Below are 22,289 nucleotides of genomic sequence, written 5' to 3' on the forward strand. Positions count from 1 at the left end.
TGAGTCCTGGAAATCATCTGCTTAATGAAAGCAGACACAACATTTAGGATCCTCGGGTCCTTAAGTCGTGTGTGTGTGTGTGTGTGTGTGTGTGTGTGTGTGTGTGTGTGTATGCCTACACCATTAACACGCATGTGTGTTACTCAATCAGTCGTGTCTGACTCTCAGAGACTCCATGGACTGTAGCCACCCAGGCTCCTCTGTTCATGGGATTTCCCAGACAAGAATACTGGAGTGGGTTGACAGTCCCTTCTCCAGGGCATCTTCCCAATCCAGGCATTGAGCCCTGGTCTCCCATAGGTGGATTCTTTACCATCTGACCCACCAGGGAAGCATTAACACACACACTCATAATTCTGTTGTGAGTGTGCACTCACACACAAGGGTTGCATACTTTTCTCCTGGTTGGTACGAGAGGCAGCCCAGATATGAAGAGCGTGACTGTTTAGACTCTGTCCTCGCCAAGCCCCCTCCAGGGACTGGGTTCATGGTGCTGTCTCGGGAACTAACTCAGAAATCACCCTGCTCATTTAACTGACACTCCCGGCAGAACGTGGGCCACACTCACGTGGGAGTTCTACCTCCCTTCGCCCAAGTTCTAGGTCATTCAGTCCCAGAAGAGTGACTAATGGTCTAGAGATGCCAGCAGCCTAGGCGGGCATCACCACGCTTTGGGGGAAGTTCACATGTCTGATCCTGAGAAGTAATCTGTCAAGGAGCATCACACAGACCAGTCGGAAAGGGGGCGAAGGAAGGAAGGATTTATTCAGCTCCTGACTGCATGACTCAGAACAGAGGACCCTCAATCATAACGTTACGGGCAGATTTTTCTCTTGGGTCTGCATCTTACTGCTCCATTCTTGCCCAAGAAAGAAAAGTTAGGGAGGAGTGTGGTGATGAGAAAAAAAAAATCCCTGACTTAGGAAACCTGCCCACTAGTAAATGAACAGTATGGCCACAGCACATAGGACCCAACATAAAACCAAACACCTTTCTTGTGTGTAACAATAACAGCAAGGGCAGCCTGTGCCTGACACACAGTAGGCGCCTGTGCCTGACACACAGTAGGTGGTGTTTGTGTGTACCAGTGCAGGTAAGAGAGGTTCAGATGCTCCAGAGAAGCAGACAATCCAAGAATCAGTTTTACTGGCTTCTGAATTAGGATCTGGTCTATGGGCAGCATCTTATCATTAGAAATGCATTTTTAAATGATATTTTGCTCAGATCAATATGGAAATTATTCAACTATTAGGTACCCCTAACAGTTGATTTTAGAAGGAGGTAAGTTTAAAAAAAAAAAAAAGTTACTGATGGCATGAAAAGTGAGACCAATTTTAAAATTAGCCAGATATTATTTTTAAATGGATTTTCTCATACAGAGATAAGCCATTTGCATATTAATACATTTTCTCTCTCTTGGTTAAACCAGGGAAAAAAATATGGCAAACTGATAAGACCCATGGAGTTAACTGGTGATCAGGGGGTGTGCAGCTGCCAGATGTCTTAAAACATAACATGAGATGTGAGAGATAATGCAAAACCATGCACTTGGGCTTTAAGAAAAATTCAAGGAAAGTAAAATAATCCCAAACTCAACAGTAATGAGCTTGGTTTCCCACTCACTGAGTGGCTCCTGCTTCACACTGGAGGCTGATTAAAAAGCCGGCTCTTACAGTGGACTTGGCTTTGCTAATATCATCAATAGGAAAACTCAAGTGCAAACAGAGCTTCATATTCCAAACAGAGAACTTCTCTCATTTCCCTGCCACCTCTCCTTGCAAGTGTGAAATCTTTGCGTCAGAAGCTCTAGACCCAAATAAAGAGTTCAAGAGCTGCCTCTGTTGAAGTATTTTGTCATCATGACCAGAGAGCGTTTCAATAACCGACTAGGGTGCTGGCTGGCCTCTGGGCTGCAAGAAAAAAATCTGAAGCTAACGGCTGGTGTCGTTCCCTACCCAATGACAGCAGCCAGCCAAGAGCCAGACTCAGTCCCAAGGTATGTATGCATACTGTCAGTTCATTCCGGCAAGTAACAGGTCATCACTTATATATAATCAAGTCAGTGAGCTTCATTCTTCCTTAAGAGAAGGAAAAAAAAAAAAAAAAACCTGAGAGCAAAATTATGTGAAACAGTTAAAGAGTAAGTGGGAAATGCCAAAAGCAGCAACATCATTTTTAAATAGCTGGGGGTTGGGGGGGAAGCAAAATGCGTTTAGCAGCCACACCTTCCTGGGGTTCTGTCCGCAAGTCTGTGAACACCCTGGTTCCCCTGGGTGGGGAACAGCATGAGGTCTCGGGGGAAGGAAGAAAAGTAAAGAACAGCAGCACATCGGGGACCGTCCAACGCTGGACGCCTCCACTCTTGCAAGCCTCAGTCCCAGATCCCTTCTGGGCAAACACACAGCCCGAGGAAACGAAAACTAGCAAAACAATCTCTGCACAGAACAATAGATGGAGTTTCGTTTTGGTTTCACACTCAGACATAACGTGGTTATAACTTTTTTTTTTTTTTGCTATATTAATAAAACTCGTAGAGTGGAGTTTGGAAGCGTTTGAAAGCTGGAGGACAGAAAGGCCCGCCGCTGCTCCTTAGCGTGCTTCGGCGACAGCAAAGTCGTGGGAAAGCGAGAAGACAGCTGTTTCCAGGCAAAGGGCCCAGGACTGTTCAGCATCAACCACCAGAGTCTCCAAAGCTCCAGAGAAACACGCCCAGAGCGACGCCCGGGCACATGTGTGGGGCTCCGAACAGGACGGGGCGCGCGTGTCCACCCCTCCCGCCCCGGCCCCCTCGGGCGCCCGGCGCAGGTGAGGGCGCCCGGCGGCCAGGCGAGCCCGAGGTGTGAGTTCAAGTCCCGCGGACTCCCGGGTACCCTCACGCCGCGCGGGGCGCGCCAAGCTCCGTCCTCTCGCTCCCCTCCCGAGGAGTCCCCTGGCTCGCCCCTACCCAGCCCACAACAAAGGCGGCTCCCTAAGGCGTGCGCCATCGCCGCCCGCGGGGGTCCCCGGCGGGGACCGGCCGGGAGAGTGCTCCCGGCGGCGGCGGCGGCGCGCGCGCGCGACCCCCGGGCCCGGAGGGCGGCTCCGGCCGGGGACAAAGGGGCCGCGCGGGGCGCCGGGGCGCGGGGCGGGACGCCGGCAGCGCAGCCGGCCGGGACTCACCTTCGCGGCGGCCCGGCTGCTCTCCTCGTGGAGCAGGAGCGCGGCGAGCGCCAGCAGCAGCCACACGCCGAGCCGGGGCCCCATGGCGGCGAGCCCGGGGCGGCGGGGACCGGCGCGGGGCGGCGAGGGTCGGCAGAGCCGGCGGCCGCGCTCTCGCGGGCGGCGGCGGGCGGCTCACTCTGGCAGGGCCGGGGCTCGAGCGCGGCGCACCGTCCCGGGCGCGGCGGCTCGCGGCGGAGACCTGAGCGCGGCCAGGCGAGCTCCCCAATTTGTTGGCGCTGCCCCTCCCCTCGGCGGCGGGGGCGGGCAACGCCTCAAAGGGGGTGGGCCCTGCGGCGCGGGTAAGAGGCCGCCGAGCGCGCGGCCGGGCGACTGTGGCCGCCGCGCGCCGGGACGCAGGGCTCTGCGCTCGGCACCCGCCGCCGCCGCCGCCCGCCGCGCGCCCCGCGCCCGCCTACCCGGCGGAGCTCCGCGGGCAGACGCGCGGGCCCGAGGCCGGCCCCGGAGGGCGATCGCGCCGCTCCTGCAGCCCTCGGCGCTGCCGGAGGGCGGATGCGCGCGGACCGCCGCCGCTGAAGCCAGGCCCGAGGTGAGAGCGGCCCCGAGACGCCGGGACCCGCCGGAGGGCAGAGACGCGGGCGCCCCGTGCCGCCGGGGATGCACGCTTGGCTCTTGGAGCGGGCAGGGGAGAGGCGATGGGGCGGCCGCTGCGGAGCGGCCCCAACCCGGGCCTACGGGAGCAGGCTCCCCTCTCCCCGGCGGGGTCGCGGGGCGGCTCTCGGTCCACCCCTCACCCCGGCTTTCCCCAGTCTTGCGATCGGAGGCGGGCAGCGAGGATGCCCCCTCCCCGGCCAGGCTAAGCCCTCTTTGTCTCGCCTTCCAGGCTCATAGGGACCGATCGGAGCCCAGAGGGGCCGGACTGAGAGCATGGACAGAGAGCTGCGCGCCGCGGCGCGCCCAGCCCTACGGCGGTAAGCGACTTTCTGCCCGGCCCCTGAGTCCCGCGCGCGCGTCCTTTTAGGAACTGCCACGCCGGGGCCACGCACTCACGGCGCTCTTCCTCTCCCACCCAGGTGGCTGCTGCTGGGGGCCGTGACCGTGGGGCTGCTGGCCCAGAGCGTCCTGGCGGTAAGTCCTGACTCTCTTTCTGGGCTGACTGGCGAGCCGGAGAGAATCTTGACTCTTGGGTCACCGTCTCGGCATTTGGTTGGGTCACCCAGTAGCCTTGCCAGAAGGCAGCTGTGCGTGCTCACCTGAGCGTGGGTCTGTGTGTCTGTGTGTGTGTGTATACACACGCGCCTGCGCCACTTGTGTGCTTGTGTGTCCTGGGCAGCCGGTACCAAGCCCAGGCTTTGAGAAAGTTCGCCTTCCCCGAGGACTCTGGTTTGCCTTCCCTTGGGTTCCCCTTCAGTCCTGTGCGTTAACCAGCGTCGACTCATCCTTGGGAACCAATAATTAAAAACATGATCCGCCGCATCCTTTCCCCTAGTTTGAGCAAAGCCCGTGGTTAGAAGCAAAGCTGGGCCTTAGAGTATCTAGGCAGTCAGACACGTGGTTCCCAGGCGCCAGGCTTGGGAGGAGAACGGCCTGTGTGGCATTAGAAACTGGTGTGGGGTCCTGCCCTTGGCAGAGCGTTCCTGTCCTTCTGAATGAGGGGCTCTGGGGCGGGGGGCCAGGAGGACCTGGGACTTGGTACTCCTGTAAACTGGGAGAGGTGACCATGGCAGGAAGTACCGTCTTGCAAGATGCGCCCTGGCCAGGGACGAGCCAAGGTGGGGCGGTTAAGGCCCCCACCAGGGACCCTGTCTCCCGAGGGCCTCCCCACAAGCCCTGCCCTTCGAAATGACTCTGTGAGCATCGTTCCCGCACTGTGACTGCACTGTGGGACGTTGCACCCTGTCACAGGAGCCGCTCGTCTTGAGCTCCGTGTGGTGTGGCTGGGCTTTCGCAGGGCTGCTGATTGCTTTCAGTTGAGGACCCAGATGTTTAAGGTGGGACTGAAAATCGAGGAGACTTACCGGGGTCCTGGATTCCCCTCTCCTCCTCTGTCTGCTGGAATATCGGGGCACCTGGTGTCCGGGGGGCTCCCCTGAGCCGCCCCGCCCCCGGCATCCCCACTCTGGGTAGTGGAGAGCTGTGTTCATGGCTTGGTTTGAATTCTGTTATTTCCACATTTTTCCGTCCTCATGTGACACAACCGAGGATTTTTGCAGGCTGAGAGCGAGGAAGCGCTGTCCAGCCTGGGGAGGAATCGGGAGCCTCACCTTTCTGCCTATCTTCGCCTCCAGGTCAGGGCCCAGATTGGGAGTCAGAAGAGAACTTGGCAGACTTTGACCAGAGGGTTCCAGGCCAGTTTCCTTCCAGCTCAGGCTGTGTCTCGTTTCTTTCCACACGTCCCAGATTTGAGATCAGAGACTAGACATTTGAACCAGCCCATCGACCCTTATGAATCCTTACGCACACACAACATGCAAGACTTGGCTCAGAGCTGGGAGTGGGGGCGATATACACACACGCGTGCGCGCGCGCACACACACACACACACACACACACACACACACACACGCTCAGAGAAGGAGCAGGTGGCCCCTGCAAAGGAGACGCCCTGTCCCGCCTGGCGTGCACTGTCCTGCTCTCTCTCCCACACCACTTTGTGCCCTTTAACCACTTTCGTAAACGTGAGCGTTTTCCTTCCAGAGGATGATGAGAATCTTACCTGGGACTGAGTCTAAAATTGGCAGAAAGGGCTCTGTGTCAGAAGTGTGTGCGTGTGTGTGTGTGTGCGCGCGCGTGCGCGCACGCGCACCACCCCACGGACTGCAGCCCCCCAGGCTCATCTGTCTGTGAGCTTCTCTGGGCAAGAATCCTGGAGTGGGTTGCCATTCCCTTCTCCAGGGGATCTTCCCAGAGATGGAACCCGCGTGGCAGGCAGGTTCTTTAGTGCTAGCAACACGTGGGAAGCACCCATGTCAGAAGACCTGGGAAAGAAAGGCAGCTCTGCCCTGATCTCCTCAATCCCGAGCCGGGTTCCCTCATTCTCAGCAGGAAGAGGACATCCCCCGGCTTGTGGGATGCAGCGCGCCTCTGTGCCTTGCCCTAACACCTCTGAGACACTGCAAACCCATCTGAGTCCCTGCTGCCTGGCCCTGCGACGGGACCCAGAGGGTTTACTGCCTAGCAGTGCTTCTCAGAGGACAGTCCTTAGACCCTTACATGCACCCGGAAAGGCTGGTTAAAAATTCAGAACTCTGGTCCACATCTCAGATCTCCTGATCAGACTTTCTGGGGTGGAGCCTGGGTGTCTGCATTCCCACTTGGTGCTAGTTTAGGAGCCACTGAGTTAGAGTATTGGGTTGGAGCCCATTGGAGTCCCTTGCAGGTTTATTTCGTTTCCCTTTGCTTTAGACTCTGAAAAAGAGACTTCTGAGTCATTTTACTAGAGACATATCGCTACATATTATTCAACAGGCATGGCGTTTGCAGTGTTCAACAATAGACTTTCCACCTAACTATCTCTTATTGACCACTGGCTTTAATTAGTGTTACTCTTGCCATAGTGCCTTAATCCTTAACTGTATTTATTAAAAATCCTTTCCCCCTTGTGGCTAGTCCAGCTCCTGCCCAGCTTCTGTCTGCCACACTTAAGAATCCTGTTTCTTTGCCCATTTGTGCCAGAGTCTTCCCAAGGGTAGGTCAGTTAGTAAAACTGGCTGCTGATCGTAAGTTGTGTAGCAGAAGCAGCTGAACATGGCTAGCAGACGGGATGGCTAATTATTTACTGAATACTTGCTATGAGCAGACCTGTGTACCTTAATCCATCTGAGCCTCATAGAAAAGCACAGCTAGCTGAGCAGGTAACTCTTATTATCCCCATTTTGCAGATTAGAAAACTGAGGCACAGAGTTTAAGCACACCTTGCCCACAGTGTCTCTCTGTAATCAGCGAGTGTGAACCCAGGTGCCTCCCCACAGCTCGACTTCCCAGGATCAGACTGTAAGTCAACTACTGAGTTTCAGCAGTTGGGTCTCTTGGCTGTAGTTTCCTTGCTCTGGACGGACACGAGCCAAATAAAGCCCACTGGCTGATTTCCGGGAAAGGAAGTCGCTCCTGCCTCCTCTGCTGCTCTGCTCCAAACAGCAGGAGCCCAGAGCAAGGGAGAGGCCACTCAACCTGGTGTCCAGCGGGAGGAAAGGCCTTGGTCCCACAGCAGCCTGCGCTCGGGGCCCAGGGGGGACACACACACCCTGGCGGGGGCGGCCCTCTGTCGCCATTCCTGCAGCTGCCCGGCCTGCGGGTGGGGCCGGGGCGTGGGTGCCCGGCAGGCGGCCAGTCCTCAGCGACCACCAGCCCTGACTTTGAAGATGGGTTGCCTGGGCACATGAGCCCCCACAGATCACTGTTGCCTCTTATCTCCAGAGATGGGATGGCAGCCTTACAGATCTAAGAGGGCAGTCCTGTGCGGTTCTGGGGGTGGAGGGGAGAATTCCAGAGAACAAAGACCTTCCCAGAGATCAAACACGCTGTGGGCTGGGCTGACCTCCTGACCCCAGCTGGGACCTTAGATTCTCCAGGTATCAGGGGCCAGCTAGGAGAGCCGGACACACAGACACTGTGGGGCCCCAGGAAGTGCTAGGCTCCAGACCGCCTGCCCACCAGCTTGGATTTCCAGGCGCCTCCCAGGGCTCCAGGCTCTGGAAAATTCTCTGGGTGCTCCTGCACACTGCCACGCCTTTCTCTCCCTCCAAGGAAAGAAGAGAAAGAGAAGGAATCTGTTCTTCAGGTTCTCTCTTCTTCCAGTCGGCTTATCGATAAGTTATGGCAAATGGAAGGCACACATTCCCCATGCTTGCCTCCTGGAGAGCAGGGCTTTCCTAGAGTTCCCTGGAGCTCTAGTCCTATTGTTCAAAGCCCGAGTCCCTCCGAAGAAGGGAAATATTGCAAGGTCCCTCCTCTGTCAATGGAAAATCAAGCAAATTCTCGGCTTTCTGGCACGTCTTAAAGCACTCCTCTCTGCGTGGCTTGTCTGGCTGCTGCAGTTGATAACGTGAAAGAGTTGTCACAGCATCCCAGAGCAGACGCGGGTGCAAGGGGGTCAGAGGGCCCCTGGCTTCCCCACTGCCCGTGGGTGTACCTAGAACCAGAGTTGAGGGGGGAGGGCAGGGAAAGTGGAATTCAAGTGAGAAGTTCTAGAATAGAACACAAGGATTTTACTAAAATAATAAAAATCAAGCATGGTCTGTCTTCCTGAGGAGAGGGTAAAAGAACAGCAGGTGGCCAGCTTCAATTAGATGATAGAGAAAGCGTGAGCAGAAGATGCCAGTGCGACAGCGACAACCCTCTCAATGGCGATGATGTAATGAAGGTCTCAGTACTCGGAAGGTGGTGGTTTTGGAATGTCTGGTACTTTCAATCTGAAAAAGAGCTAAGAACCCTGGATGAGAGGACTTTAGAGGAGGCTGTGAAGTCAACCTCCCGCCGCACCTGGTGGGATGACCGTGGAAGGCGGTGGGCCCAGGCCTTGGCTGGTTCTGTGCAGGAGTCAGCAGCCTTCGAGGCCAGGGACCACACAGCAGAGTTGGGGGGGGGAGCAACCAAGCTCCACCCGGGCGTGGCTCCTAACGGGCTGGGTGACCCCAGAGCCCAGTCACTGAACATTGCGAGGTGGGGCTGGTATCTGCGCTGGGATGCTCCTGGGGGTCAGTCACCCTGGGCAGTCGGAGAGTCAGAGCTGAGGACGGGGGTCCCCCGGCTGTCCCAGGCCCGTCCCCAGGCTGGACCCTTGCACTTCCCAGCTTAACCCCAGGAGAGGGGTTGCTGTTGGGGCAGGCATCTGGGCTGCTGCAGTAATATGCTGCTCGGGGCTGCTTATCTGCGGCCGGGGTCGGGTGGGGGGAGCTTGTATGAATGATACCTGAGTAGGTGCGGTGAGAGGAGGAAGATTATCTGTGGCCATCTCCTGGCCCCGCCCTGGTGGCTGCTCCCGCCCTTAATGAGACTCTCCAGGGACAAGCCTGACTGACTCACTCACCCTGGTTTCATCACCTCTCCAGGGGTCTGTGACTTTTTTCCCTTTTCTGATTATCTATGAAAGAGGATTAGGCAAAGATCCCCTAGAGGAGGGCATGGCAAGCCACTCCAGTGTTCTTGCCTAGAGAATCTCATGGACAGAGGAGCCCGGTGGGGCCACAGCTCATAAGAGTTGGACCCGAGTGAAACGGGTTAGCTCACACCCGCACGAAAAAGGACTAGAAGGTGTCTAATCTAGGGAGCCTTTCTGGGTTTATTCAGCCCCGTGCATGTGGTCAGGGAGGGAATTCCAAAGGATGGGCCTGCAGCCCTGCCACACCCCCTGGATCCTAAGCCCTCGGGCGCCTGATCAGTCTCCCTGTTGGAGTCTCCTATCCCCGCCCCAGCCCATAGTGGGTGTCCTGTTTGGGTGTGACCCTCCGTCCTCCACGAGCTGCCTCTGAAGCCACAGGTCCTTCTGTCAGGACGGTGCTGCTCTCAGCGCAGTGCGGGCCCTCGATCAGATCTGGGCAGAGACAGAGGACCCTGGAGGAAAAACTGGGGCAATGCTGATAGTCTGTGATTTGGCGAATGCACTCGTGTTAACCTCTAGTTTTGACACAAATGGGCTGAAGTTGTGTAAGACGTTGACATGACATCCTTGTGTCTGGGTGAAGGGTTGAATGGGGACTCCAAACTCTCTTTGCAACTTTTTGGCCAGTAGCATTCATTTCAAAATAAAATCCTGCAGACATGAGTTTGCACAGGCTCCGGGAAATGGTGATGGACAGGGGAGCCTGGCATGCTGCAGTCCAGGGGGTGGCAAAGAGCTGGACATGACTGAGCGACTGAACGGCCTGACTGAGACGTCACGAACCGCTCACTCCAAGCGTGCCTCGTCCAGACAGGTGCGCAGCGGGCGCAGAGGCAGCAAGTGTGCCCCAGGGGCCAGCGAGAGGGCATCATGCCCTGTGCTGTGCTCTCACAGAGAAAGCAAACAGAAGGCCCTTCTGGATCTTCGGAAATCTAGCAGAAGGGGCTCCTGCCAGGGGCAAGGGCTTTGGTCCCCCCGGCGGGTGGAGTTCTTTAACAGGAAGGGGTGGAAAGGCGTCTTCATGGAGCTTCCATAGCTCGGCATCTCCAAGGGGCCTCAGGGCTGAGCTACAATGGCCTCCCTCTTGCCCGTCTGGCGGGAGGAGGCGGGTGGAGGGAAACGTGGTTTCAGGGGTGTTTGCTGAGTTCGGGATGGCACAGTGGGTTTGCAGGACAGTGTCGTTTCCAGGAGGGCTTTCCATGCTCACACCTCTGGCTCACCAGCTTGTCAGGCCAGAGTCCCCAGGGGCTGTAGAGGAAAGGAGAGCCCCACGCCCACCTCCTTGCGTATCTAGGACACTTGGTGGACAGCAGCGATGCAGGTCCAGTGTCCCCGAGGCCCCCTTCCACACAGGCCCCCTGCATGGCTGAGGAATTCGGAGCAGTCATTAAGTGACCACAGCTGCTACTGCAGTCACGGGCCAGGAGCAAGGATGGCCAGTGGCCAGGGGCGGTCACCTCGCACTTCGCCCCTGTCACCACCCCCAGGAGCAGAGCAGCCCTGGCCAGCTCTGTGTTGAAGCTTTGCCACACCGTCTCTCCCTGCAGCAGCCTGAAGCCCCCGTGACGTGAAGGACACCCTGTCCTGGCCAGTCGGAGGCCCCTTGTAGTGTATGTCAGAATCCCACGTCCAGCCGGAACATCTGTCCCTGGGAAATGACCTTTTTCAGAGTCTAATTAAAGTGCCCCCCGCCCAAATTACCGTTAGAAAGCCAGGATGTTAAATCATCGTCCATAACCTCCGTAGACATTAAGCGTCTGTCTTGACCCGTGTAGTCACCTCCGCTGGAGTGACAGACACCGCAACCCTAGGCGCTGGGCTCTCAGCATCTTTCCTCCAGGTCTGATTCGCCTGGCATCATACAAGCCAGGGCCTGAAACGTGGTCGGCACCCAGTGAAGGGTCCGTTCCGGACATGAGTGAAGGGGCGGCGAGTTGAAAGTACTGAAACAGACCTACTGGATGAGGAAACCACTCGCAGAGCGGCGAGGGAAGGTTAGATTAAAATACACTTGTTCTCGTGTGGGTTTTCCCCCCAGTTAAATGCTGCCCCTCACCGGCTGAAGCTGGCTGTTCATGCTGATAAAGGAACCGCTGATCTGTCTGTGAAAGACGTGCATTTTTTCCGAGGGATTGTTTCGGCCCCGCCCCTGAAATCTCTATTCTGTTGCTTTTGCCCAGGTCAGTGATCTCCCATGTGGGAATTACGGAAGAATTGGTGTTGTTGGATTACACAGGCTGATTTTCTGGTACCTGGTGGGAATTACATAATGCTGTGTTTTTCTGCGTGTCGAGCACTTCTGCATGTGTGTCTGTCTTTGTGCGGCGGTGTGGGCCCCGTGAGCAGAGGGAAGGGCTTGTGCTCGGGGACAGGGTCAAAGGCACGTGCTCCCTGGGTGCCTCTCCACTCTGGCTTGTCCATTAGGAAAAAAGAAAGCTGACGAGCAACTGCTGGGCAGAAACTGCAGACTGATGGAAGGAGGGACGCTGGTGACAGGCCCACAGCCCTCCCCGCCTCTGCCCCCACCCTGTCCCTGCCTCCCGGTTGGAGGAAAGGAGGGGTCCCCCACGAGGGTCTCTGTGGACTCCCCCGAGATCAACTTATGACAGAGGAGCCCCTAAGGAAGCTTCTAGCATTCCAGAACCCCAGGGGCAGCTAAAATCTCCTACGGGAGGAACACAGCTGTTTGGTGCCAGAGATGGACCCCAGCCCACAGTTCTGATCACCCCGCCTAACAGGTGTGCAGACTGAGGCACACAGGTTAGGGCACTTATCAAGGGCAATAAGGAGTGAAGCCCAGGACTGGCTGGTTCCCTAACCCTGCTCTCACCGTGGTGCTGGGCCAGCAGATCTGAGCCACAGGGTATGTGTGTGCACACTCGAAATATGCAAAATGTTGGATATGTAAGAGGTACATACTATGTTACCTGTGTGCGTTGTCATCTACGTGGGATATGCTGCTGCTGCTAAGTCGCTTCAGTCGTGTCCAATTCTGTGCGACCCCATAGACGGCAGCCTGCCAGGCTCCCCCGCCCTGGGATTCTCCAGGCAAGAACACTGGAGTGGGTTGCCATTTCCTTCTCCAGTGCATGAAAGTGAAAAGTGAAACTGAAGTCGCTCAGTCGTGCCTGACTCTTAGCGACCCCATGGACTACAGCCCACCAGGCTCCTCCATCCATAGGATTTTCCAGGCAAGAGTACTGGAGTGGGGTGCCATCGCCTTCGGATATAGGCAGACGATTATAGGTAGCTAGATGACTGAGAGAGATAGAAACACGCAAAATGTTGGGTTTGTAAAATGCACATATGTATGTTTGGAGAAGGCGATGGCACCCCACTCCAGTACTCTTGCCTGGAGAATCCCATGGATGGAGGAGCCTGGTGGGCTGCAGTCCACGGGGTCACAAAGAGTTGGACACGGCTGAGCGACTCAGCAGCAGCAGCAGCATTTGTATATGCATACATTGTTATCTACGTGGAACATAAGTGACCTGTTAGTCGCTCAGTCGTGTGACTCTTCGCGACCCTATGGACTGGGACTCGCCAGACTCCTGTGTCCATGGGATTCTCCAGGCAAGAATAGTGGAGTGGGTTGCCATTTCCTTCTCCAGATTTGGAATATAGATAGATGGTAAATGATTAATGATTATAGGTGTATAGAGGATTGGCAGAGATGGAGAGATAGACACACAGGTGGATGATAGATGAATTGAAAGATGACAGACGGGCAGGTAGATGATAGCGGATGGACAGATGGGTCTCCCTGCTGGCTCAGACGGAGAAGAGTCTGCCTGCGATGCAGGAGACCCGGGTTCAATCCCTGGGTCAGGAAGATCCCCTTTCTAAGGGAATGGCTACCCTCTTTGGTATTTTTGCATGGAGAATTCCATGGACAGAGGAGCCTGGTGGGCTGTGGTCCTTGGGGTCTCAAAGGGCCGGACATGACTGAGCAACTAACCCATGTAGAGATGGATAGACAGATATGGAAATGAGAGGGAGAAATAACATAGAACACTCACATTCTCAAACACACACACACACAGGGCCCATGGAGGACTCCCCAGGCAGGAGGAGAATGACTGTCTATAGATGGCGTCAGGCAGACCTCTAGGGAGCATCTTTCTGAGGTCCCTCTGCAGAGGGACTGACGTGTGTGTGATGACCAGCAGCTTGTGAACGCTGATGACAGAGACTAGAAAGGCTGCAAGAGGAAAGCCCCTCGGAGGAGGACACGGGAGCGGGCGGGGGAGCCGAGCAGGACAGAGTCCCCAAACCCTCCTTCTCCGGGTCCTTTTCAAAATCCCAAGCAGTGGAGATGAGTGTACTGCAGCCATGCAAGGGCGGGGCCATCTAAACACAGCATTCTGAGCCTGTCGGAAAACTGGGAGTCCTGACATGGAGAGAGATTTACTGAAACCCCGGGGAGTAAGAGACCCTCCTAAATTATCGTGGCTGTGCAGGGGCCCCCGGACAGCAGCTGCCTGATGCCAGACTGCATTTTTCCTGGGCCGGTGCCAGGCTCCCTGCAGGGGGTCTGCCTGGCCACTGTGTCTCTGCCCTAATGTTTTCACCGGAGTTCCCACGCACCTACATGTAGGCAGGCGTGGGCTGTTAAAGAGCATCGCAGCATCTGGGTTGGAGTCCCATGACCAGAAAAGGTCACTTTTCCTTTCTCTGTCTCCTTTTCTTTGTATTAATATAAAACAGGAACGTTGATACCTATGTCACAAGTCATGGTGAGATCATTTACGACCTGACTCGACTAGGAATAATGTCCGCTCACAAGCTGTGTGCATCAGTCCTTCGTGGGCTCAGGTCTGGGTCCCCGAGGAGAACAGGCCAAGAGCGGTAGAAGGGGGGTGTTCTGAGTATGTGCACATGTGTGTGTGTTTGCACACACATGCATTTGGGAAGGCGTTTCCGACTGTCTGACGGAATTTGTTTGTTAGACATGCCACCTGGAGTGTCCAGGGGGAGCGGGCAGCCCACAGAGGCCCCACTTTCGAGGGGAGAAGAGCTACTGTGGGCTCATTGCTGCAGCACACGTGCCCTGCGCGTGGCCCGGAGGGCGGAGGAGAGGAGCGTCCCTGCCCAGACGGGCACCCGGGACACTGAGACCCTGCCTGGAGGGGGGCAGCTGAAAGGCCAGGAGCCTGAGCTGGGCCCCTGGGCCCCACTGCGTGTGCGTCCACTTGGTGAGATGGGTGCCGGGGCGTCTTCCCAAAGCCTTTGGATGGCTGTTTGTATTTTCCAAGTTGAAAAGCACCTGCCAAGCGAAGAATGTTAATTTTAATTAAAGTGAGGTCAAGGTGTGACTAAATTATTTCCAGAACAAATGGAAAGACTTACAAAGAACATGTTGTTCAAAGAACTCTGAGATCCAAGTATCAGTTAACAAAGCAGGAAAGCTCTAGAGGCCTTCGTTTGGCACCGTGGCACAGAAGACACACCCAGGGCCTCAGGAGAGGATGTGGTCCTCTAAGGGGCAGAGGCCGCCCCCAGCCTTCGCCTACAGACATCAGCAGGGCTGGCTCACGCCGTGGTCCCACAGTCAGGTGAGCTGGACACGCACCCGCCCACTTCCTCCTGAGCGCCCAGGTGAGCTCGGCCCGTGGGGGCCTCAGACAGGAAGAGTCCAGTGAGAAGTCCCAGAGGGACGGTCACCCCCATCCTTTTCTTCCTTACTTGGTCACGGTCCTAACTGTCAGAACCGTCCAAATACGGGCCTGAGACTCTCTCCTTTCCTGTCTGAAAGCCACCTTCCTTTCCTACCAGCCCCCACCAGGTTTGCCTGCTTCCCTCCCCGCCCCACCCCTCCTCTCCAAGACAGTCTTAGCTCAGACAGGATTTCCTTCATCTTAGTCATCAGCTTTTATGGCCCAGCCTCCCCTTCCCGATGCAAAACAAGGAATGTTCACAGCAAACCGCCTGAAATGATTTGTATACCTTATGCCAGTGTGTGTGGATATCAGTTTTTATGTCTGTTTATCAGCATCGAAATGTCAGAGACTTGAAAAGGAAATGCGCTGTGCTCGTGAAGCCACACGGTGCGGGGATCTGGGGGCTGTCTGCCTTGGCTTTTGTGAAACTGCAAAAGAGCAAACACGTTCAGTTTCCTCCCATTTCTAAAATGCTGCACAGTTTAAAACCACAGTGACAATTTTGGCAGAAGTCATCCGTGTTTGAAATGATGTTAGGGAACAGGTCTGGTTCCCACCGTCACAAAGGATGAACAGGCCCTGGGGGCTTGAGACGTCGCGGTCCTTCCAAGCCTTAAAGGATTTCCTGCAGCTTCCAGGGAGAAATACAGTTGTCAGATCTGTTCTTGATTAAAACGGAAGCTCAGCCATCGGCCAGTCGCAGACCCAGGCGCTGGGCCCTGAAGCACAGCCTGCTGTATAAAGTCCAAGGCCCCTCTGGCCACTGGTGACCCGCTCCTTGGACCTGGCTCTGCCTTGTGGTTGGATTGGCACCGCATTTGAGCCCTTGAGCTGTGATTGGTCCGTGAGCCTGAGCTCCTGCCCTATGATTCGCGGGGGAGCCTGAGCTCCTGAGCTGTGATTGGTGGATGAGCCTCAGCCCCTGAACTGTGATCGGTGGGTGGTCCTGAGCTCCTGCACTGTAATTGGCGAGGAATTTCTTTGCTTTTCAATGGGAGCGGTTTGTTCTCTAGAAATTGGAATGTCATGTTCTAGAAATAAATGAATTACTTTACTCCAGAGGGGGAAGGAAGTAAGGTTAGTCATGCTCACTCTGGATTTTTTTTAAGACCCAAGATTCCTTAATTAGGAAGTAAAAGCAGTTCAGACGCGCCTTGACTCCTGTCTAGAAGTTCCAGAATAGGGAATGTCTGTCTGCATCACAGTGATGCTTCAAATTTAGAAAGGCTTGTTCCGCAGGCAGAGTCAAACCTGGGCCACCCGTTCTGTGTAGATTAAAGCGAGAGCAAAGCCAGCGCAGTGTCCCAAAAGAAAGGAAATTTGTTTCAGAGCGGCTATACGTCTGTACGGTGCTTCCCACCCAGGTGGGTCAGTGGTAAAAAATCCGCCTGCAGTGCGAGAGACGCAGGTTCCATCCCCGGGTCGGGAAGATCCCCTAGTGGAGGGCATGGCAACCCACTCCAGTATTCTTGCCTAGAGAATCCCATGGACAGAGGAGGCTGGCAGGTACAGTCCATGGGGTTGCAAAGACTCAGACACGACTGAGTCTCTGAACATACACACACACACACACACACACACACACACACACACACACACACACACACACACACATACATACATACCTACATTTCATCCAGTTGTAGAATTGTCTGTCTCCTTTTCACAGTTCCTTTGACAAAATCTTGATCCTCCTAGTTCTTGAGTGAGGACAGAAGACTAAGGCTGTCTATTCTGCCGACATTTTTGCCTTCCTGTTGGTTTTTCTTCCTCCTTGGGTTTAATTAACTAAAGTCTCTAAGGGTAAACATAGGAAAAAGGCAGGCTCCATGAGGTGTTTTTTTGTTTTTTTAACTCCTCACATTGAAAAGTTGTCTTAGCTCTTCATTCTTGCTAAGCATTTCATGTGTTAAAAATTAGATAAATTTCCCAAAAATAAACAAACCCTTGACACGTGACTCATACATCACATACACTGCACATGTAGTGTTTGTGAACTAAGCTCTTGTACATGCTCTCATTAGTGAGCCCACAGGCCTCCTGTGTGTCTGCCTAGTGCAAACCTATGCTGCTTGTGTGCTTGTTTAGGACTGTGATAAAAACACACATGACGTGAAATTTACCATCTTAACCATTTTCAAGTGTGCCGTTCAGAAGCTTTGAGAGCATTTAGATTGTTGCACAGTCTGCCTGATTTCCAGAACTTTCTTCATCATCCCAAAGCGAAGCTCTGTCCCATTGAGCAGGAGCTCCTTCCTGCCTCCCCTCACTCAGCCCCTGGCCAGCTCTAGTCTCTATTTCTCTGAGTTTGCTTGTTTTAGGCACCTTGTTTTGGTAGAGTCATAGAGTATTTGTCTCTATGTGTCTGGCTGATCTCATTTAACATAATGTCTGGACGTTTCAAACATGCTTTAGCCTGTGTCAGAATTTCCTTCCTTTTTGAGGCTGAATAATATTCCTGTACTTTTCTAGGCATTGTTTTACAGTTCAGTTCTGTTTTGTTGGCTGATGGGTTTCAGTGGTTCATGTCAAGTTTCAAAGAAGCACGTGGGCCCAGCTTCTGTACTTGGGTCTCTGAGACTGGCCTTCTCCCTTCTGCGTGGCTCAGTGTGTCCCTCTGGAACTGGGTCTTGGTTTCCGGACCGTGTTGATCACTCCCGGATAGAGTGAGTCCTGCGGGCTCCCCGTCTCTGGCACGCTGAGCCCAAGCTCTGTGCCCCCACTGCGGGTCTCTCGCTCTGAGAGACGCGAACGGACAAGGGTGTGGGTCCAGTGAAAACCTGAGGCTGATCCCCGGGAATTCTGGGGTGGAGTTTGAGGGCCTGTGGCCACATCACTGTTCAGGAGCCCAAAGACAGGCTCGTCTGAGGCTCGCTGGCTGCTCGGATCATCTCCTCTGCACTCTCTGGGTGGGACCCGTCAGGAGGCTGTGACCCAGCACCCAGAGGAAGGGGTGGTCCCAGAAGCAGCCACCTGCTGTGGACCGTATCGCGTGTTGGCACAAGGTGCCCCCGGTTGCCTGGCACCCATTTTGCTGTGGCTTTTTTTCCTCTTGCACGTTAGTGGTGTTGACCATGTCTCTCTAATACTCACTGCTCTGAAATGACAAGTTGCAGGGTTTACACGAGTGAGGGTCAGGGAAGCAGAGGGGAATTCAGACAAAAGCATGGCTCTACCAGCCTCCTCTGAGCCCGTGGGTGGGGTGGGGGGGCGCAGGCAGAGGGCCTGAGAAAACTCCCAAGGAAGGGGCGCTTGCCCTCTGCCGAACCTGAGCGTGGGCCCCGTGTGCTGCAGGGACATAGTCACGGGTGCCCGGTGCCCAGTGCCCTGTGCAGGCCAAGCGTGGGGGCTGGGATCTGACTCACAGCCCAGCCAGACGCCGCAGGAGTGCAGCAAGGCGGGGGGAGGCGGGAGTCCCCATCAGAACCGATGCCCAGTGTTTTGGGGACTTTTTGCTCAGAACCCCAGCACAGGTCACCCAGCTCAGGGCCAAGGGCACGTCCGTCAGAAGCGTGCACCTGCAGCCGTGACGCGCGCTCCACTCTCGGCAGCTCCACTCGATTTGAACTGCTGCATGAAAACTACTGGGGTGGACAGACGTCGGCTTATCTGCAAAGGCAAACTAATGCAAAATATGCTTCCTCTGCAAGACAGAGTGCCAGCTGTCTCCTGGCACACAGTCGGCCAGCGAGGGCTTCGGGCTGAGCTGGGCTTTTTCTTCGGGGCAGAGAAGGTTGGCTAATGGCCTCCTTTATGCTTCTGGAAGCTCTGTTGAGGGTAAGAATGTGGAAAGGGAACCAACCACACGGTCCAATAGATTGGGAGGAGGGCATCACTCAAACCCCCGCTTATCAATCAAAGTGATAACTGAACTTGGCCCCATGACCGCCTCCCCACTGGGCCCGGGATTGAGAGGCTGATGGGGGCAGGGGACATGCCCGGGAAGTCCCCCTCCCCTGGAAATGTCGGTCCCTGACATGGAGTCGACAGAAAGCTCGTGGAATGCTGCTCTGAGATCCCGGCTGGAGTCGGAGGAGCCAGGCCAGAGCAGGGCTGGGCAGACTCTGCAGATTCACGCTTGGTGGTTTGGGCCAGGCCTGGGACCCTGCATTTCTAACCCACTCCCAGGTGATGCGCTGCTGCTGATTCAGGGACCACAGTTTGAGTAGCAAGTCTTAGACAGCTGTCTCCAGGGTCCTGGGACTCTTCACTGGGCCTGTTTGCCACTTGCTCGCCATCAAGAGAATGTGCACCCAGGCCCCCTTGCCTCTAAAAGGTCCTGCCAGTTTCTAACGCACTCCACTCGCTTGCTTGCACAGGCAGTTTTTGGAAAGCCATGGATAAAAGAAAGATAGTTTTCATCCTCTGTTCTCTGAGAGAGTTAAGGAATTTCTCTCTTTGCAAAGCATTTTATCTTTTGACACGTAGGGCTGGCTGAGGCCTCTGGGGTCACGTCCTGCCTGGGAGCGAGTTTGACCCTGAGTGCTGCAAAAACAGCCTGTGTGGGGAGGGAAGGGGCCAGGAGAGGGGGCATTGTGGCCTATTTCATGGAAACACATCTATCCCTGACTTTAAAAAAAAGGTCTTTTTAACACCATCAACCTCAGCTCATCATCGTTTGAACAGTTTAAAGCAATGAGTGTACATACTGATCAAAAGTCAACACATTTCAGTGTAACTGTTTAGAGTCAAGTGTTAAAAACAGAAAACAGCACTCTTGCGTCACAGAGGGTTTACTTGAAGCCTGTTTCCTGTTGAAATCACATTGGCAGCACACCCTCTCCAGCCTTTTGTCTCTCTGAACTGTTCAAGGAGCTCTGTTCCTCATGGAATGACACTTGATCTCCCCCAGTGATGGTCAGTCATGCGTCTGACCGTCTCTAGTGAAAGCATCTGTCCGGCAGAGTCCTTTGGAAAATTCCATGTAGAACAAGCATACATTAGCGATACAAGCAGAGATTAAGCAGGCAGACCTGTCAGGCAGATGTCTGCAAAGGAAATCACTTTGAAAGATGAGTGAATGAAGGTAGAGACCCCTTGATCTGTGCAGTCACTGAGGCCGTGCAGCTGTGGGAAGGTCCTTCCTGTGGACTTGATCACGTGGTCCCTGAGCACATCTTCATCTGCCCTTGAGACTCTATTCCTGAAGGTTCTCCTGTCTCCTTCGAGGTACAGAATTTGTACTTTGCATGTGGTGGAGGAGGAGGGCCAGGTGTCCCCTCCCAGAGCTTCATTCTAAGTCGTCTGCTTAGAGCCCAGGTGACACCTGCCCACCCCCAGAGGTGAGGGGCCTCGGCCTCACCTGTGACCTTGGCTGAGATCTTTAGCTCTTCAAGGCGTTGTTCTCCTTCTCTGCAAAATGAACTTATAACCCTCTCTCAGCTAGTTGTTAAAAGGACTGAATCCTATAAGAAACATAAAGTGTCTGGTGTAGAATAGACACCCCCACAGGTGCTGTGATTCCCTAGAGAAGGAAACGGCAAACCACTCCAGTCTCCTTGCCTGGAAGATCCCATGGACCAAGAAGCCTGGTGGGCTGCAGTCCATGGGGTCGCAAAGAGTTGGGCACAATTGAGCAACTAACAGAAAGACGGAGGTGCCGTGATTACTGTTCTTTCCTCCAAACTCAACCAGTGACCCCTTGATCTTGACCAGGTCCCTGCTTGTCACTGTCCCTGGGGACAGTGCCCCCCCGGGTCCCCGAGTCATGGAGCCTCTGCAGGAGCTCCAGAGGCTTTTCAGTGGAGAGAGACTCCTCCAGTGTCCCCAGCGTGCTCAGTTCCAGGACATGTCTCAGGTCGGCTGTTCATGGACATTGGTTACTTGAGTTCTCACCGACCCCGTTCACACGGGCCCCTTCTCAGGCTCCTCCCTGTCCCCTGTGGCGTCCAGCTGCTCCCCGAGTGACTCTGGCCCTGGGGAAATGTCCCAGGCCTCCATCTACATCCAGCGTCTTGATTCCTACTCTGTTAATTAATCTTTGTGGCAACATGAGGACCACAGGGTCTTTGCTTCATTGCTGAGCTCTTGCTTACAAATCAGTGAAACCCGCAGCCTCAGATGGCAGCTCACAAGCCAGCTGAACAAGCTGAGCCCTCTGTGCCCAGAACAGGCTGACCATGGACAGATTCCAAGCTTGGGCTGTTGGTGAAGTCCTGTTCACTGTAGACCCCCGCTGGCCCCCAGAAGCTGAAGACAGGGTTCCCATAGTCACTTTCAGAGCCTCAGCTTCAGACACCTGTGCCTTCCCAGCACACACGCATTCACTGTCACCGCACTGGGGCCTCCCAGCCGCAGAGGGCCTCTCTCCCCAGGCACCCGTTTCAGTCTTGGTGGGTTCCATCAGGAGGGTTCGTGGCAACCGTGTCTCGCCTTCAGCAGCCACTCTTCATGGGCTAGTTCACCTCCCCGCACCGGCCAGCTTTCGGAACTCACACCCCACCCCCGCCCAGGGCTCAGCACACACAGCCTTCCACTCTGCATAGTGAAGGCACTTCTCCCCACATCCCTGACCACACTGGAGTCCATCCAGAAAGCACCACCCAGCCAGCATCCTGGCCAGTCCATCTCAGAGTCAGAATGGCCCCACATCCTGCATTTATTTCATTCTTGCCAATAAGAGACAAAGAACCGAGAATGCCTTAGAATGGTCCTCTCAAATAGCCCCAGGCATTTTTAACATCACAGTTGGTGTTTTTTTATACATATGTGTTTGTTGCTCAGTCATGTCCTTTGCGACCCCATGGACTGTAGCCTGCCAGGCTCCTCTGTCTATGGAATTCTCCAGACAAGAATACTGGAGTGGGTCGCTCTTTCCTCCTCCAGGGGATCTTCCCAACTCAGGGATCAAACCTGACTCTCCTGTATTGCAGGCAGATGCTTTACCGTCTGAGCCACGAGGGAGGCTTTTACGCATATAGAGACACCTCTGCTTCTCCAGACTCTGCCCCACACAGGATACTGCAGAATATTGAGCAGAGTTCCCCGTGCTGTACAGTTGGTCCTTGCCGGTTATTTGTTTTTTAGGCACATTTTTTTATAGTGAGGAGCTGGAGATGGGGTGTTGGAATGAAAAACAAAGAAATTCAGCTTGGAGTCATTGGCTCTTGTTGTTTCAAGAGAGGAATTCATTCTGTGGGTGTCACTGGAGCGTTAACCGCCCCCCCTAGAGAAATAGTTCCCCTACTGTGACCCAGTCCCAGCTAATTCTGTCTCCATCATTAGTTAAGGCGCTGGCTCCTCGGGACATTTGCCCTCTTGGCCGTCATCTTTTAAAAATTTACCCTTTAAAACAAAATTGTGAGCGTAAACTGCTTTTCCCAGCCACATACACCAAAATTATTATTTTCCCATAGACTGAGTGAAGTCTA

General features: G+C 54.8%; 2 protein-coding genes across 3 annotated transcripts in view; one reads left to right on the forward strand and one right to left on the reverse strand.

The window, feature by feature from the left end:
* Positions 1 to 3,256, reverse strand: part of COL4A1 (collagen type IV alpha 1 chain) — a 130,072-nt gene extending 126,816 nt beyond the window's left edge. For both annotated transcript variants that reach the window (XM_068984270.1, XM_068984269.1), the window contains exon 1: positions 3,160 to 3,256. In XM_068984270.1, the coding sequence (XP_068840371.1) occupies positions 3,160 to 3,243 (84 nt within the window). In that variant the 5' untranslated portion in view covers positions 3,244 to 3,256. The remainder of the gene's footprint in view (positions 1 to 3,159) is intronic.
* A 416-nt stretch (positions 3,257 to 3,672) lies between these two features.
* Positions 3,673 to 22,289, forward strand: part of COL4A2 (collagen type IV alpha 2 chain) — a 157,065-nt gene continuing 138,448 nt past the window's right edge. Inside the window, exons 1-3 of the mRNA XM_068984496.1 lie at positions 3,673 to 3,748; positions 4,043 to 4,130; positions 4,233 to 4,287. Of these exons, the coding sequence (XP_068840597.1) occupies positions 4,087 to 4,130; positions 4,233 to 4,287 (99 nt within the window). The 5' untranslated portion in view covers positions 3,673 to 3,748; positions 4,043 to 4,086. The remainder of the gene's footprint in view (positions 3,749 to 4,042; positions 4,131 to 4,232; positions 4,288 to 22,289) is intronic.

This window comes from Capricornis sumatraensis, chromosome 12, assembly GCF_032405125.1.
Source record: "Capricornis sumatraensis isolate serow.1 chromosome 12, serow.2, whole genome shotgun sequence".
NCBI lineage: Eukaryota > Metazoa > Chordata > Mammalia > Artiodactyla > Bovidae > Capricornis > Capricornis sumatraensis.